The 18,407-nt window shown below is 40.4% G+C and overlaps 1 protein-coding gene across 1 annotated transcript in view; it reads right to left on the reverse strand.

Annotated features, from left to right (window-relative positions):
- The window catches only part of MAP3K15 (mitogen-activated protein kinase kinase kinase 15), a 150,287-nt gene that overhangs the window by 25,654 nt on the left and 106,226 nt on the right, over positions 1–18,407 (reverse strand). Inside the window, exons 12-16 of the mRNA XM_061179434.1 lie at positions 13,440–13,489; positions 11,341–11,436; positions 4,923–5,010; positions 2,870–3,003; positions 507–634 (exon numbers count right to left, since the gene is read on the reverse strand). Coding sequence (XP_061035417.1) covers positions 507–634; positions 2,870–3,003; positions 4,923–5,010; positions 11,341–11,436; positions 13,440–13,489 — 496 coding nt within the window. The remainder of the gene's footprint in view (positions 1–506; positions 635–2,869; positions 3,004–4,922; positions 5,011–11,340; positions 11,437–13,439; positions 13,490–18,407) is intronic.

Raw genomic sequence — 18,407 nt, forward strand, 5'->3', positions numbered from 1 at the left:
AATATTAAAAACAAACAAACAAACAAAAAACCAAACTAGATGGCTGGCTGCAGATCTGAGGAACTCCTACCCTCGTACTCTACTGCCTGCCTTTGGGGATCTTGTGGATAAAGCACTGGTGTTCGATTTCACTGTCAACATGTTATTTTGCAATGTCATTTAAAAAAACCTCTGTTTCCTCTTCTCCAAAGCATATTTCAACTCCTAGACTGTGAAGGCCTCAAGGCCAGAGGCTATGCTTTATTCATCTCTATGTCTCTAGTGCTCGGCCCAGCAGCTGGCACTCAGTAGATCCTCAATGAATACTTGATGATTGAATTACCAGACCAGGAATAGACTGGTTATGTGACACTGGAAAATCTGTATCCAACTCCTCTGGGAAACAAATGGTCTCCCACACGTAAAATGTCTGTCATTTTTTAACGGCAGGATGAATAACGATGTTCATATTATATTTTCATCAGTGATTTTCAGGGTATGAGACCAGAAGACCAGTGACTACTCACCCCCAGGCACCTGCTCCATAAATATCTTAATGTAGCCGTCCTCGGAAACAGAGCCCAGGTACTGAACAATATTGCGGTGCTTGAGGTTCTTGTGCAGGGCGATCTCCTCATGCAGAGGCTGAGAGTACCTGATAAGAAAAACAAAGCCAGCGTCACCTGCCAAATCCCTGGAGCTTGGGGTCCATATATCGCACCTCACCAGTACCTGCCCTGCTGCTGGCCATCCCTTCTCTGTGGGAATGTTCTCTCCCTTGGCTCCCATGAGACTATTCAGCTTGCCATCTGTAGAACAGGGGATAATAATACAAAGCACGCAGGGCTGCCGGGGGCCAAAGTGTGTCAAGTTTCTCAGGCACCCAGTGGAGTGCCTGGTGTGTGGCAAGTACCCAGTGAACGGCTGCTGCTGTTACTATGGCTATTGATAGGGCTTGAACTCTCCAACCATCCTTTGTCTCTCTCAACAGCCTCTCTTCCTCTGCTCCCCCATGAAGGGAGCTGCTCCAGAAGGTTCTGTCCTCAGCTGCCTTCTAGTCTCATTCCGTAGACTCATTCCAGACTACAGCAACAGCCACCTAATGGACCTCCCAGCCTCAGCCTCCGGTCTCTTCAGTCTATTCTCCCCTGGTCACCATATTTCCCCTTCCTAAAAGACACACCCCATCACATCACTTCCCATCCTAAAGTCCACATAAAGACCACATTGTTTAACATGGCACACAAGGACCTTCAAACTCAGGTCAGACTACATCTTTAAAAATGTTTGCCTCATCTCAAGAGCCCCCCCACTGCCCTACATCCTACAGTCGAGTCACAACAGACAATTTGTTCTTCTCTCAGTACACTCTGTGCTTAACAGCTCTGCTTCCCCTCAGCATAGAATGCTCTGGCCTCCTTTTCTGCCAGACGAACTCCTACTCATCCCTCAAAGGCCGGCTCAAAGATGATTTATTTTCTCAAACTTGCCACAACTCATCCAAGAAGAGCAATTCATTCCACTCCTATGCTCTACAAACACTCTGTGAACCTCTGTATTATGGCACTTGTCACTTTGCTCTACCAAACTGGGCACACCCTAACATTAGGACAGTATCCTACTCCCCTTTCAGTCTCCAGTGCCAGCCCAGAATCTGGCACAGAGAAGGTGCCCAATATCCTAACTTCAGCCTGTAAATTTAGGGAATGGGACAAAACAGTCTCTAAGGTCCCTTCCAGCTCTAAAATCCCAGGAATGACCATCAGCAGTGAAGAGCTGAAATGACTAATACAACCAATTGAAGGAGGTGGTTCAAGCCAGCAATTTCCCCCCAACAAACAACTGCAAGGCCTTATCCATCATGAGAATAAGAGACAGAATACTGGAAGAGGAACTCAAGAGACTGGATCCTAGTCTTGTTTCTTCATGTCCTCGGAGAAGTCATTTAACCTTCTTAGCCTTGGAAGAAGTTGGATGAGTTCATTTCAGACCCTGCTTTATAATTCAAATATCATAACACACAATGCCATTAAAAATGAATGGACGAACAAGCAAACGAATGAACGAATGAATGACAAAGGGTCTTACAGCTGCTAGAAATCACTTGTAATCCATCCCTAATAATTCACTGACCACCTGGATGGAGGGATGTTTGCACACAGCCATCAGTGTCCAGCACTGAAGGCAACGCTGCAGATGTGGTCTGAGCACACCGGTGGAGCATGGAGCTATTACTTCTTATACTGTGGCCATTACTGTATATGTAGCTTCTCTACAAAAACACTTGACAGTCAACACGTTCTTGTTTAGAATTAGGAGGGGTATGAATTTAAAAAGGAATAAACGTTTAGTTAGACTCTTAAAAAGTGTAGGAGAAATAAATTGGTAGTACTTGTGGTTTAAAAAACAATAGTCCAAAATCTATGGGTGAGGTTGAAGGGTAGGGTATTAATAAAATAGTCTCTATAGCAAAAAACTAAAATTTTTTTTTTTACCACATTTAATTTTCTGTAATGATACATCTGAATAAATAATAGCCATTTCAAATTGTTACAATGTGAATTAAAGCACTGAGTCATATTTTTAAAATATTTGCAAACAAACATCTATGTAAAAATGTAAAACTTTATTTCCTCCTGACGGGTGGAAATAAAACTACAGTCTTCTTTTAAAATGTGACTCTGCAATCCACATGCCTCTAAGTGAAGTTGTTCCATTTTCTCCATTTATTTATAATATGCAGAGCACAAAAGCAGATCACCCTTATTAGAAGAGAATTACAAATTTTTTTGATGACATAATGCTTTCATTATGCACCATCAGTGGTGGGCACGGGAATTGGGGTATGGAGGTGGCAACTGCAGAAGGCGGAAGGCCCGCCCTGACTTGCCTGCTGTCTCTCTCTGGAATTTCTTTGATGGCTATTCGCACTTGATTGCTCAGATCTCTGCCGGCATACACGATCCCATACGTGCCCTTCCCCAGCACCACTCTCTCACCATTCGCATCGTGGTCATACTCATACTAAGGAAAAGCAACAGGATAAAAAAGCACACAACTTGTGGTGGAGAAACCCCATAAAAGCCCAAACATTGTCCTGAAATTTTTAAAAAATTTATAAATAACATTATTTGAGTACCAGGCAGGTCACATTTCTTGGGTTATGTACTTTTCATTAAATAATTGCTTTTAAGGGGTAGAGTTCTCAGTTACTCATATATTCATAACATGATTTTATGAAATAGAATGTAAGAAATTTAAAAATACGGCTCATATGTAACTTAGTGGGCTCACCTTTTGGAGAACTCTCCTCACTTTGATGCTGCAATTTAAAACTGTTTCTAAGCATGTCAAGTACCCCAAATAGGTGCCTTCTTACATGATCCCTTATCAACTTGCCAGGAAAGCAACCACTTTCCATAGCCCAGAAAAGAACTGAAGGTAAATAAAACTAAAATTGTCTTAATAGAAAGTACACATGCTGCCCCACTCCTGCTTTTAGAGGTACAGATCTAGCATTAAACACATACTGCAAAATTCCACCTGTAATTAGTATTGCTTTTAATGATTTTTTTTTTTTGGAAGGATTTTTTATTTATTTATTTATTTTGGGCTGTGTTGGGTCTTCGTTTCTGTGCGAGGGCTTTCTCTAGTTGCGGCAAGCGGGGGCCGCTCTTCATCGCGGTGCGCGGGCCTCTCACTGTCGCGGCCTCTCTTGTTGCGGGGCACAGGCTCCAGACGCGCAGGCTCAGCAGCTGTGGCTCACGGGCCCAGTTGTTCCGCGGCATGTGGGATCCCCCCAGACCAGGGCTAGAACCCGTGTCCCCCGCACCGGCAGGCAGACTCTCAACCACTGCGCCACCAGGGAAGCCCAGTATTGCTCTTTTATTCCCCCAATCTTATCATCAAAAATTGTACAGCTGCATTCCAGTTGGTTCTTCTCAATGATTAAAACAAATGTAACTCTAGAGTGAGCAATATTTATTTAAAGCAGAGGCAGCAAGGGATTCTTTCTGTTATTTTCTATGCCCCCTATACCTGCTTACAGAAGTGCACAGAACGCGTGTGCATGTGGACGTGTCCCTTCCCATCCACTTCTAGGGATGCTCACGACAATTAAGGTTACTAGTGGGTCTCATCACTGTCTGATTTAACCAGACATCCGCCTGCTTCATAACAGGCTTTTATCTCCCACCTTTCTCTGTTACCTTCAAAGTGCATCACTCAGTTCGTTTCTACAACAAACTTTGATTCTAAGCTAAGAATTCGAGTACCTGACTCAATTATTAAAATGAATCCCTTTGATACTTTCTGAAAGAAATCTCAAAGAATTAATTTCAGCCCACTTGAAAGTATAGTAAAATCTCACTAAATTACAAGGACCTGAGTTAGTGGCAAGTCATAATAATTGTGCAAGGTTTAAACACACGCGTAGTGGTGCAGTATCTGTGGACTACCACTGTGCTGTCCAAAAGAGCTTATGATGACCCTTTCTGAATATTAAGAAATTAATATTAATTTCTTAATATTACCATATTTAATATATTATATGCAAGTAGATATAACTAAAGTCATTTTAGGCATAAATGAAAAAGTCTGCTTCTATTTGCCCAACTATTGCTCTTGTAGTTTCACAAACATTATTAATTAGCATAGAAAAAGCTTTTCCATCGGTTGTACACAAAAGGGAATTTTAGTCTAGTCCATGTCAGATTTTTCTTACACATTCTGCTTGATAGGATCCCAAAGTAATGAGGTTTTTCTATAGAGATGCATTAAATTTAATCTCTGACAGTCATGAATAGTGATGGCTAGCTCGTTCATTAATGAGTATTTTAAAATATACGCATAAAGAACTTTCACACAAAAAATGAGACATTTTCTTTAAGCATCAAAGACACAGTAAATAACTTTTTCCATGTTCTAGGTCTTCTGTGACTCACCTCTAAGGTATCCCCATCGGTCTCTCCCTCCAGCTCCACTGTACTGCCCACTCCGTTGGTTATCATCTCTTTGACCAAAGAGCAAAACCTAGAACACCAAATGTCACAAAGATGCCGCTAATTATGATCACTCCTATTCCTTTCCTCTAACTTGGCCTTACTACATTAAACTGTGATTAAATAAACCAAGCTTTTACAAGTTATGGAACAATCACTCCACTCCTTGATTTGACATGGTAGTGTACTGGTTATCTAATCTAGTTCAAATACCCATATGATACTTGAATGCCCTCTATACAATATCGCCACCAACTGGCTGGCTAATTGATGCGTGAACACCCCCAGTGACAGAGAACTCATTACCTCACAAGGCAGCTCATTCTTTGGTGAGAAATGCTTCACTTATATTGAACTAAGACTTCTTTTATGTGGGTCTCATCCACAGACTGCTTAGGATTAGTCCCTTTCTACATAACTGCCCATTAGAAATGTACATAATTTTATTATATCCCTATAAGTCTTTCCTTCTTGTTCCCTCAACGTTTCCCCCAGGACTTGTTTATGAGTCACTTCACTAACTTGTAATTCTTCAAAGGTGTCCCTGTATTATTCTTCAAGTCTGGTCCCGGGACCAGTGTTCCAGGGGTGATTTAATTAGTGCTAAGGATAGTGGGACCATCACCTCCCAAGTTGCCAGCACTCTAGCTCTTAGTGAGAAATAAGGTCTTGTATAAGGGGAGAGGTGAGAAGGAAATGTGTAAGACGGCCTCATCGTTCTGTTGACATAGACTAAGCTTAATATCAACTATAACCCATAAATCTTTCTCACAAATGCTGCTGGGCCACATCAGCCACTCCCTAGACTTGTGTAGCTGTTTATTTACATACAAATGACTTGACTCAGAAGATTTGTATTCAGTATTCTCTCTTAAGGTGGCAGGGAAGAATATTGCATACTTTAAGATAATTTCCAAAAAACACTAGAATGTTCTTTTCTCTAACCCATCCCACCTCTGCTTCTTCTAATTTTTGAAAGCTGGGACACGCAACAGTCAGGCTTCTTAGGAGACATATGGTATGCATGCAACAGAATAACTAAAATTTAAAAGACAGTATCAATTGTTGTTCAGAATGTGGAGCAACTGGAACTCTCATATGTTGCTGGTGTAAGTGTAAATTGATAAAACTACTTTGGTATCAACCAAAGCTGAATATAAACCTATCCCATAACCCAGTAACTCCATTCCTAGGCACATACAGTGCAGAAATCAATGAATATGTTCACCAAAAGGCATGCACAAGAGTGTTCATAGCAGTTTTATTCATAATGGCCCCAAACTGGAAACAATCCAAATGTTTGATAAAACAGATAAATTGTCATATATATTCACACAATGGAACACTACACAGCGAAGAAAAGAATGAACTAATACAACATGGCTGAATCTCATAGATATTATTTTAAGAGAAACAAGTGAGAAATAAAAGAGTACATACTTTATGAGTATATTTATTTGAAGTTTAACAACAGGCAAAACTAACCACTGGTGATAGAAATCAAAATAGTTACATTAGGAGCGTGTTTAATGACTGGGAAGGGGCACAAGGCACCTTCTGGGGTGCTGATATACTTAACACACTCGTCCGTATATTACACCTCAATTTAAAAATTATTTAAATGTATGGCAAGAAAAGGCACTGAGGACAGAAGGTAAACTTTGTAGTAAAGGGATGTTCTGCTTGATATTTGGCAGCATTTTCCAACTCTAAAATTGAAGACTGTGACCCAAGGGTGCCCTGGTCTGATATTTAGTCTGATTTCTAAATACGTTGTTATAATGATTGTCTGAGACACACTGAATTAAAATATTCTCAAATTACATGATGCAAACTCTCTCAACAAACTACGAATAAAGGAATCTTCCTCAACCTGATAAAGGTTATCTATGAAAAACCTACCAGTAACATCATGCTTAATGGTGTAAGACTAGACGCTTTCCTCCTAAGATCAGGAACAAGACAAGGATGTCCGCTCTCGCCACTTCTACTCAACATTACACTGCAGTCTAGTCAGGACAATTAGGCAAGAAAAAGAAAGAAAGACATCCAGTTTGGAAAGGAAGAACTATAACTATCTCTATCTGCAGATGACATGATCTTGTATACAGAACATCAATAAAAAACTATTAGAACTAAAAAATGAGTGCCAGTTTGCAGGATCAATATACAAAAATCAAGTGTATTTCTATACACCAGCAATGAACAATCTGAAAATGAAGTTAACAACTCCACTTAGAATAGCACCAAAAAGAATAAAATACATATATATTTAACAAAAAAGTATAAGACTTGTATATTGAAACTCCAAAAATTGTTGAAAGACATTAAAGAAGACCTAAACAAATAGAAAGATATGCTATGTTCATGGGATGGAAGACTTAATATGGTTAGGATGGCAAAGCCTCTCAAATTGATCTGCATATACGAAGCAATCCCTGCCAAAACCCTAGTGACCTTTTTTGAAGAAACTGACTAGCTGATCCTAAGATTCACATGGACATGGAAGCACCTGCAATACTCAAAACAATTATGAAAAACAAGAACCAAGTTGGAAGACTCACATTTCCTGATTTTACAGCTTAGTACAATACTACAGTTATCAAGAAAATGTGGTAATAGCATAAAGGATAGACATATAGATCAATGGAATAGAAGTCAAAGTCCAGAAATAAATGCTTACATTTATGGTCAAAATTTATGATTTTCTAAAAAAGTGCCAAGACCATTCAATGGGAGAAGAAATAGTCTTTTCAACAAATGGTGCTGAGACAACCACATATCCACATGCAGAAGAATGAAGTTGGACCCCCTACCTCAGACCATTTAAAAAAAAACAAAACAAAACAAAACTCAAAATGGATCAGAGACCTAAATATAAGAGCTAAAACTATAAAACTCTTTGAAGAAAATAAACACCAGAGAAAACCTTGGGTTAGGCAAAGCCTTCTTAGATATGACATCAAAAGCACAAGTGACAAAAGGAAAAATAGATAAACTGGACTGCCACAAAATTTAAAACTTTTGTGCTGTAAATGATACCATCAACAGAGTAAAAAGATAACCCACAGAATGGGAGGAAGCACTTGCAATTCACACATCTGACAAGGGCCTTGTATCCAGAATACATAAAAAAACTCTTAAAACTTATTAACAAAAATACCAATAACCCAATTAAAAATGGGCAAAGTTTGGAGAAACTTGGCAAACATCACTTTCACCAGGTGAGCCAAGTTAATATCACCAGTAATGAGACAAAGATATTGTATGTCTCCCAATGTGATGTACTGAGGACAGGGCATCACTTCTGTGGTATTCCTACCCCAAATGCATAACACTAATATAATCATGAGGGAACAGCAAACCAACCCAAATTGAAGGATTATACAAGATAAATTGCCTGTACTCTTTGAAAGCATTAAGTCAAGAAAGACAAAGACTGATGAAGAAATGTTCCAGATAAAAGGGGGCTATACAGATGTGACAGCTAAATGTTAATATGTAATCCTGGTTTAGATCATGAACCAGAGAAAAAATATCTTTCGTTTCACTGTAAAGGACATTAGTGGGACAATAAGTAAAATTTGGCTAAGGTTTGTAAATTATAGAACCATATCAATCTTAGTTTCCTGATTAGATAACTGTACTGTGATTACATAAGTGAATGTTCTTGTATTTAGGGAAACACGTACTGAAGTACTGAGAGGTAATGGAGCATTATGTCTACAACTTACTCTTCAACAGTTCAGAACAAAATAGTCATCTGCATATAGAGAGAATGTAAAACAAATGTGGTAAATGGTTAACAGTGGGGAGTTCTGGGTGAACTTTCTTGTAGGTCTGAATATTTTCCAAAATAAAAAGTTAAAAAAATGTTTTAATTGGGCAAAGGATTTGAGTAGATAGTTCTCCAAAGAAGATATATAAATGGCCAATAAGATCATGAAAAGATCCTAGGTATCTTTAGTCATTAGGGAAATGCAAAACGCAACCACAGTGAGATTCCACCTAACACCCACTAGGATGGCTACAATCAAAAGGACAGACAGTAACAAGTATTGTGAGGACGTGGAGAAACTGGAACCTTCATACATTGCTGATGGGAATGTAAACTGGGAAAACAGTCTGGCTGTTCCTCAAAGTTAAATAAAGAATTATCATAAGACCCAGTAATTTGGCTCCAAGAGAAATTAACATAAGTTCACACAAAAACTTGCATGTGAATGTTTATGGCAGCATTATTCACAATAGCCAGAAAGTGAAAACAAACCAAGTGCCTTTCAAATGATGAACAGACAAATCAAATATATCCATACAATGGAATATTATTCAGCCACAAAAAGGAATGAAATTCTGATACATGTTACAACATGCATGACACTTGAAAACATTATGATAAATGGAGGAAGCGAGTCACAAAAGACCATATATTGTATGATTCTATATATATGAAATGTCAAGAATAGGCAAATTCGTAAAGACAGAAAGTAGATTCAGTGGTTGCAGAGGACTGGGATTGGGGGGGTGGGGTTAGGTTGAGAGAAAATGGGGAGTGACTGTTAATGGATACTGTGTTTCTTTTGGGAGTGATGAAAATAATCTAAAATTACATTGTGGTGATGGCTGCAAAACTGTGAATATACTAAAAAAAAAAAAGACCTAAATGTAAGGCCAGACACCATCAAACTCTTAGAGGAAAACATAGGCAGAACACTCTATGACATAAATCACAGCAAGATCCTTTTTGACCCAACTCCTAGAGAAAGGGAAATAAAAACACGAATAAACAAATGGGACCTAATGAAACTAAAAGCTTTTGCACAGCAAAGGAAACCATAAACAAGACCAAAAGACAACCCTCAGAATGGGAGAAAATATTTGCAAATGAAGCAACTGACAAAGGATTAATCTCCAAGATTAACAAGCAGCTCATGCAGCTCAATAACAAAAAAACAAACAACCCAATCCAAAAATGGGCAGAAGACCTAAATAGACATTTCTCCAAAGAAGATATACAGATTGCCAACAGACACATGAAAGAATGCTCAACATCATTAATCATTAGAGAAATGCAAATCAAAACTACAATGAGGACTTCCCTTGTGGCGCAGTGGTTAAGAATCCACGTGCCAATGCAGGGGACACGGGTTCGAGCCCTGGTCCGGGAAGATCCCACATGCCATAGAGCAACTAAGGCTGTGCGCCGCAACTACTGAGCCTGCGCTCTGCGTTTGACCTAACGCAGCCAAAAATAAATAAATCAATAAATTTATTTAAAAAAAAAAACTACAATGAGATATCATCTCACACCAGTCAGAATGGCCATCATCAAAAAATCTAGAAACAATAAATGCTGGAGAAGGTGTGGAGAAAAGGGAACACTCTTGCACTGTTGGTGGGAATGTAAATTGATACAGCCACTATGGAGAACAGTATGGAGTTTCCTTGAAAAACTAAAAATAGAACTACCATACGACCCAGCAATCCCACTACTGGGCATATACCCTGAGAAAACCATAATTCAGAAAGAGTCATGTACCAAAATGTTCACTGCAGCTCTATTTACAATAGCCAGGACATGGAAGCAGCCTAAGTGTCCATCAACAGATGAATGGATAAAGAAGATGTGGCACATATATACAATGGAATATTACTCAGCCATAAAAAGAAATGAAATGGAGGTATTTGTAGTGAGGTGGATGGAGTTAGAGTCTGTCATACAGAGTGAAGTAAGTCAGAAAGAGAAAAACAAATACAGTATGCTAACACACATATATGGAATCTAAGGAAAAAAAAAAAAAGGTCATGAAGAACCTAGTGGCAAGATGGGAATAAAGACACAGACCTACTAGAGAATGGACTTGAGGATATGGGGAGGGGGAAGGGTAAGATGTGACAGGGTGAGAGAGTGGCATGGACATATATACACTACCAAATGTAAAACAGATATCTAGTGGGAAGCAGCCACATAGCACAGGGAGATCAGCTCGGTGCTTTGTGACCACCTAGAGGGGTGGGATAGGGAGGGTGGGAGGGAGGGAGACGCAAGAGGGAAGAGATATGGGAACATATGTATATGTATAACTGATTCACTTTGTTATAAAGCAGAAACTAACACACCATTGTAAAGCAATTATACTCCAATAAAGATGTTAAAAAAAAAAGATTGAATTCTGTACTTTAAAATGAGCAAATTGCATGGTATGTGAATTATATCTCAATAAAGCTGTAAAAACTATTTTTCATAAGTTAAAACTTTAGGAAAGGCAGTATAGCAAATAAATATTTTTCACAACAAAGACCCTTTAAAAGTGATTCACCATAATTAGATTGAAAATACCTGAATCAGATTAAAACTCACCTACTGCACTGGTCTTCAGTGGAAAAGTAGATTTGAAAGTCATCAGAATTATCATGGACGTAAAGAAAACAACACCGTTCATCAAACTTGGATATGCTGCAAAATTTCAAAACGTAAGAATGCTTATTATATATAAATTTTGATATCAATTTAATTTTTTTGAGAAAAACCTAGGAACAGCTTTTCTTCCATTTTACAAATTTGAAAGTTTCATTAATGTTTTAACAAATACCCCCCTGCCCACCAAAGTGACTTCTATTTCTCTATGAAATTTAAATAGGAGGGGCATTTATCTTGCTGATGTTTGAGTTTGTATTCATCAACAGACTTTAATATGTATCAGGAACTTACTATATATTCAATGTTAAGCAAAGCATATGGGCAGCAGGAATGGGAATAAAATATGGTTTCTGTCTTCAAGAGTTTATAAGGTCATTAAAAAGGTATTTGTGAAATAATTTATTGTGATATCAAAGGAATTTCTAGACTTGAAAAATATTAGGACACAGTATTTGTGGCCACACAAGGGAAGTGGAAATAAACATGGCATTTTAGCTCAAGAAAGGCCTTTAAATGTTATCTGGTCCATCCCCACCAAAGGCCTGGATCTGACTCTACAGCTCCTTGAACAGGCAATATTCAGTTTGCCTGGACTATCCAGTGACAGAAAATCATCATATTCCATCTCCTGATGGATTTCACTGCTAGAAAGTTCTTTACCTGCACCGTGCCAAAGCCTACGCAATGGCCCTCATTTTGCCAGGTGGCACTATGCAAAAGGCTAGATTCTATGATTAGCCCTTCAGACAAATGAAGCCACTTTATCTTGCCCTTTCTAAGTCGTCTCTTCCTGAGATTATAGCTTCTTTGACCATTCCTTACATGTTATGGATTACATGACAAATAACGAGTTGAAACAGCAACAGTACAGGGTGATTTAAAATGAATTAAAACTAGCTTATACATGAGTAACTTTTCAAAACCAATCTTTAAAGGAACCACCACAGTTAGTTGGATAGCCTTGGGAATGTTCAACACATGCCCTTCATGTCACATTGGTTCCAGGGTCTGATTCACCTCAGGCCCTTTGCACATCCCTGTTGATGGCTAAAATGGCAGCAAGAGGTATCTCTACGAGAAGGTACAAACAGAAGGTTCTTGACTACATGTTATCATACAACTTAGTTTCTGAGTAGTACATGTTTGAAAAAGTTTAACACCTTTTGAATTATCTTATATTTTCTGAGCAGTATTATTCAAACATGCTACTGTGTTCTTAAATGATTTCTCTCCCTCTAAAAGTGATGTAAACATTACTCCAATTTAAACACTGATGTGTCTAGGAAAGGATCATGCTGCATCTGGGGTAACAGGGATTCATTCATTGGCCTGTGGTCTGAGAATCAGAGAAAAGACATAGAGTTCTAGTCCAAGCCCTTAATATGATGGGAACTATGAAGATACTGAGTCCTAGAGAGGCTGAATGATTTGCTCAAGATCAAACAGCAAAAGAGGGATTAGAACTCAGATCTACTCCAGAGTTCCTCCCACCCTTGGGTGTGCTGGCAGGGTCAGACTCAGAGTGCAGCCACACAATTCAGGCCCAAATGGTCAGCGCTCCTGAACCAAACAGCAAGTGGCAGACCTCTCCTGGGAATACACCACCTTACTCACCTGCCAATAACAATGCCCTTGGCTCCATTACTCTGCCCAGGAGATCCCAGCCAAGTATCATTATCAAGTAACTCCCAGCTTCAGTTCTGGGGGTCCCTGAGCACATGAACATCATTGGCTCAAAGAAGAAACACTTTATCTTTCTACACACATAACTTCTTGTTTTAAAAAAGTTTGAGACAAGAGAGTTTCGTCTGTTGGATACAAAAACAGCTACTCTGCTATAACAAGCCAAGCAGCCCGCAGCCCTTACTAGCAGCACAAGATGAACAAGCTCGGGCAGGGCAACAAGAGAGAAAATAGTCTGTTTTGGATTCTGTTAAAAATGAGAACACCACATATTATAAATAAGTAGAAACAAAGTGATAAAAACAACATCATTATTTGTATTAAAACAATAATTACATTTTCTCTTATGTGCTTACCTTATTCCTCTAATGGAAGAGGCTGTAAAATTCCATTCATGAATTTGTTTCTGCAGGTATCAAGGACAAAAGTCAGTAGTTTGATGTTTTCCACGCAAAGAATCATTTTTGGTTTCATTCTGTGGTCAATCGCTTCTGCTATTTTTTACTTTCAATAGAGTTTAGCAGTTAAAGCAAGATATTTTGCATAACTTGGAACACCAGAAACATTTTCTAATCTATTGTAAAAATTCATTTGTGTCTCTAATCCAGTTTAGAACAAATGATCTAAGTTTGAAATAGAAACAATAGGCACACAGTACATACACAGTGAGCAGCCTTTCGTCTTCTGTCAACGTATCAGGAAAACTCGAAGATGAGTTTGGGAACAGCCCACCGAAGTTGAATGACCCACAAAAATGTTTGGAGAGGCAAGAATGTGGCAGACACCAGTCAGTGCTCACCAATCTTTATTTCTTTTTCTCTCTGGGCACATAACTAGACTACATTTCCCAGCCTCCTGAGCAGCTAGGTGGGGTCATTTGATGGAGTTCTGACCCATGGGATGTGAACAAGAGTGATGTGCTCCACCTGTGGGCTTGGCTCATTAGAAACCTCCACAGCAATCCTCTCCTCTGCATTCTCTTTCCCCATCCACTACCAGATGGAATGGGGACCCTGCCAACCTGGACATGACATGAGGCATAGATGAACTTTTATCATCATAGATAAACTGATATGTGGGGGATGTTTGTTTTAGCATCTAGCCTACCATGACTAATAAAAAGACTAACTGGGATTTCAATCTGTACAAGACGCACTTAAAAAATACATATATAACTCTGTCCTCTCCCTCCACCACCATCCCTTGCCCTTAAACTATGAACAAAGCTAAGCCTTCTGAGGCTTAGCTTTGTTCATAGTTTAAGGGCAAGGGATGGTGGTGGAGGGGGAGGACAGAGTTATATATGTATTTTTATTGTAGCTACAATACCAATACATTACAACAACAGAGAATAATTTTAAATAAGCAAATACATTAGGTTAGCCTGAGGAATGCCATAAATGACCAGCTAAGCCTCCCAGAGAAGAGAAGTGTGAGAGCCAAATGACTGAGCATATGGCTCAGGAGAACAGCCACAAGCGATCGGGTGACAAGTTTCCTGCCATCCTGGAGCAATGGCAACAGGCACAGCTGGGAGGATGGTTCCCAATGGGAGAAGATCCATCCAGACATGTTGATGAAACACCTATCATGCACTAGGCAACGAACCAGCAGGGACATGAAAGAGAATGACAAAACCCCTGCCCTCATGGGGCTTACAATCGAGTGAGGGGAGATAGATAATAAATCAAATAGTAAGTGAAGAGCATGGTGGAGGGTGAAAAGTACTATGAACACAAATAACACAGCAAAGGGCATTAAGGTGGGGCAGGAAGTCATGAGTTTTCAAGCAGAAGGCTAAAGGGGGTGAGGGAGTGAGTCATGCAGATTAACTGGGGGACCAGTTCTGGGCAGAGGAAAAAGCAAGTGCAAAGGCCCTGAGGCAGCAGTGTGCTTTGCATGTTTGGGGACCAGCAAGGAGGGGAGTGAGACGGGAGGGGAGTGGAGTGAGTGAGGGGGGAGTGGGAGAGGAGGTTAGGGAGATCATGCAGGCCTTTGGAGGCCATCATCAGGACTTTAAGCCTCCCCTCTGTGTGAGAATCACTGAGAGCTGTGAAAGATGAAAGTGGATGAAAACATGAAAGCTATCACATCAGACCCATCTTTATAGAAAGACTCAGTGTATTTCAGAGGAGGGATGCGTTCCAAGTCACTGAAAGAGGGTAGTGGTGGAGAACGGGAGTCTGCTTTGGATTCAGGTACAGAAATATGAACGAGGGCAGATTCGAGAGAGCCTGCAAGAGGCTGTATGTATATAGAAAGCTCAACCACACAAGTTTGCAAAGTATTCCTGGACGGTAGGTTTACTCTAGGGTAGCTTTAGGGAACTTCTCAATTTGGGAGGAAGATTTACCGGTTAAGAAGTAAACCACATGGAGGGACTTCCTTGGCGGTCCAGTGGTCAAGACTCTGCACTTCCACTGCAGGGGGCACGGGTTTGATCCCTGGTCAGGGAACTAAGATCCTACATGCTGCGTGGTGCGGCCAAAAAAATTAATAAAATTAAATTTAAAAAAATTAAAAAAAACAGAAGTAAACCACACGGACCTCCCCTCCGCTTTCCCTTTACATCATAATCAATAGGCATTGGGTGGGGGGTTCCTGCTTCATAGGTCCTACAGATATAAAAATATAGAAGTCGTGCATGGGCTTGCAGAGCAGTTGGGGAGACACTTTGGAAAACGGATAAATAAGCGATAGGATGTACTTTGCACATGATACAGACAACTGGGTAGCCAACAGACGTTCAATGGAAGGATGAAAGGAGGGAAAGGGTGGTTAGAGACACCTTTGCAAAAGTTAGGACTTGGGTAATTGGAAGAATGCATTCCAGGGAGGGAGGAGGATGAGAACAAAAGTGCAGATGTGAACTCCTGCAGGGCCAGCTCAGGGGACTGTGAGATGACAGATGAAGGTCTGGCTGGGGCTGAGGGTCGGGGAGGGGGAGGAGAAGGAGGGAGGAGAAGGAGGGAGGAGAAGGAGGGCAGGGTTATATAGGGGCTTGACACTTAATAAAAGAGTTTGACTTTTATCTGGAAAGTCACAGGATCCAATAATGATTAGGGAATATCAAGAGGGCCACTACAAGTGTTTTTTTAATTATTACTAAACTTTTAAGCTGAAATACGGCATACATTCAGAAAAGGGTACAGTGATCATCTCAATGAATTTCCACAAAATGGAGAGCCACTGTAACCAGCATCTAAACCACGAGACAGAACATCGGCAGCAGAAGATTCGCTCAGACCCCCTGTTCCCAGTAACTCCTGTCGACCCAAAGGCAACTGCTATTCTCACTTGTCCCACTGTGGACAGTGTTGCCTGTTCTGGAATATTATACAAATGGAACCGTGAAGTCTGTGCTCCCGTGTCTGCAAGGGGAGTTTTTCATGAGCTATCTGGTGGTGTCCTGGCGGGTCAATCAGGAAAGCTATGACTGTTCTCCTCCTGTCCCGAGCCTCCCGTAAGGCAGCATTCTAATCTTTCCTGAGAGGGGATATTTCACCAAATCATGATGAGGAAACAGATTCAAGATTTTAGCTTTCCACAGTGCCAGAAGCCCCCAGTAACAGTGCATTGGAAGCAGAGCCAGGGTGGGCTCTGGAGAAATGGGCCGGGAAGTCAGAGGGAGGGGACTCCTTCAGGATCCCCGAGGTGCTGACTCAGCCTCTGCCCTCCTACCCCCAGGATGCGGACTTTCAGGGAGGGGGGATTTTTGTGTTAAAAGCATAGACTTTTTTTTTTGGTTGTTGTTAAAAGCATAGACTTTTTGTGTGAGATGTTCCAGTCGCTAACATAAGCATAAAAGGCACCTCCCAAAGAGCTTTCCAAAACCAGCAGCCCTACCCGTATGGATAGCAATGGTGGCCACAGTGCACCTGTTGCTAACTTTGGGGCCCACGAGAAGCTGAGGGAGAAACACCGCATTTGCTCCTGCTCTGTGCAGCCTCCCCGCATCGCTGTGCTGGGCGAGCTCGCAACCAGCTTGGGAGGCCAGTTGTGCACATCTCTTCCTAACCCTGTGTTCGGTGACCTGATGTTAGTTGCGTGAAACTGGCCATGATGGGAGTATTTACACCACAGAAATCAGTAAACACTACAAATTGGCCCTCTGCTCCCATATCCCCTGGAGAGCTGGTGGTTAAACACTGACCAGCGTACGTTTCTGAATCCCCGGCTGATGAAGCAGACCTTAATCTAATGTTACAGCGGTGCTGTCTGCAGGTGAACGTGTGCCTGTGTGATTGCTTCCCACCACCACAGCCCACCAGGAAGAACTGTGAGTCTGTGCAGAGAAGTTATCCTTTCACTCCAGGCTAATCTGCTTGCTTCCACAACCTGCAGAATTTCAAAAATGTAAATGAAGGCAAAAGCAAAGCCTTCCTCTCAAAGAAAAAAAGGCAATTTATATTTCTCTCAGACATTTGCTCTGACAACTACCAAGCACTGTGCAAAACATTTCCTCAGTCAAGGAAAACTACCATTTGCTGCTTATATAGTTCTTTCTATTTCTTATTACAGACTATATACAAACAAAGTAAAACATTTACAACTAGTGAGATACTATATGTACCGATGGAAATTCCCTTTAAAGACCTGCAACCATTACAGGCTTGTAGAATTCCACGAGAACAAAACCATTTTGCTCTAAAAGTATGAAGAGTCACTTTAATACGATTAGTTTTTTCCATAACTACTTGTCAAAATATGAGGTGTTCACACCAGTCAGAATGGCCATCATCAAAAAATCTACAAACAATAAATGCTGGAGAGGGTGTGGAGGAAAGGGAACCCTCTTGCACTGTTGGTGGGAATGTAAAATGGTACAGCCACTATGGAGAACAGTATGGAGTTTCCTTAAAAAACTAAAAATAGAACTACCATACGACCCAGCAATCCCACTACTGGGCATATACCCAGAGAAAACCATAATTCAAAAAGACACATGCACCCCAATGTTCATTGCAGCACTATTTACAATAGCCAGGACATGGAAGCAACCTAAATGTCCATCAACAGAGGAACAGATAAAGAAGATGTGGTACATATATACAATGGAATATTACTCACCCATAAAAAGAACAAAATAATGCCATTTGCAGCAATATGGATGCACCTAGAGATTGTCATACTGAGTGAAGTAAGTCAGACACAGAAAGACAAATATATGATATTGCTTACATGTGGAATCTTAAAAAAAAAGGCTACAAATGAACTTATCTACAAAACAGAAATAGAGTTACAGATGTAAAAAATAAACTTATGGTTACTGGGGGGTAAGGGGGGGGAGGGATAAATTGGGAGATTGGGATTGACACACACCC

This window comes from Eubalaena glacialis, chromosome X (assembly GCF_028564815.1).
Source record: "Eubalaena glacialis isolate mEubGla1 chromosome X, mEubGla1.1.hap2.+ XY, whole genome shotgun sequence".
NCBI lineage: Eukaryota > Metazoa > Chordata > Mammalia > Artiodactyla > Balaenidae > Eubalaena > Eubalaena glacialis.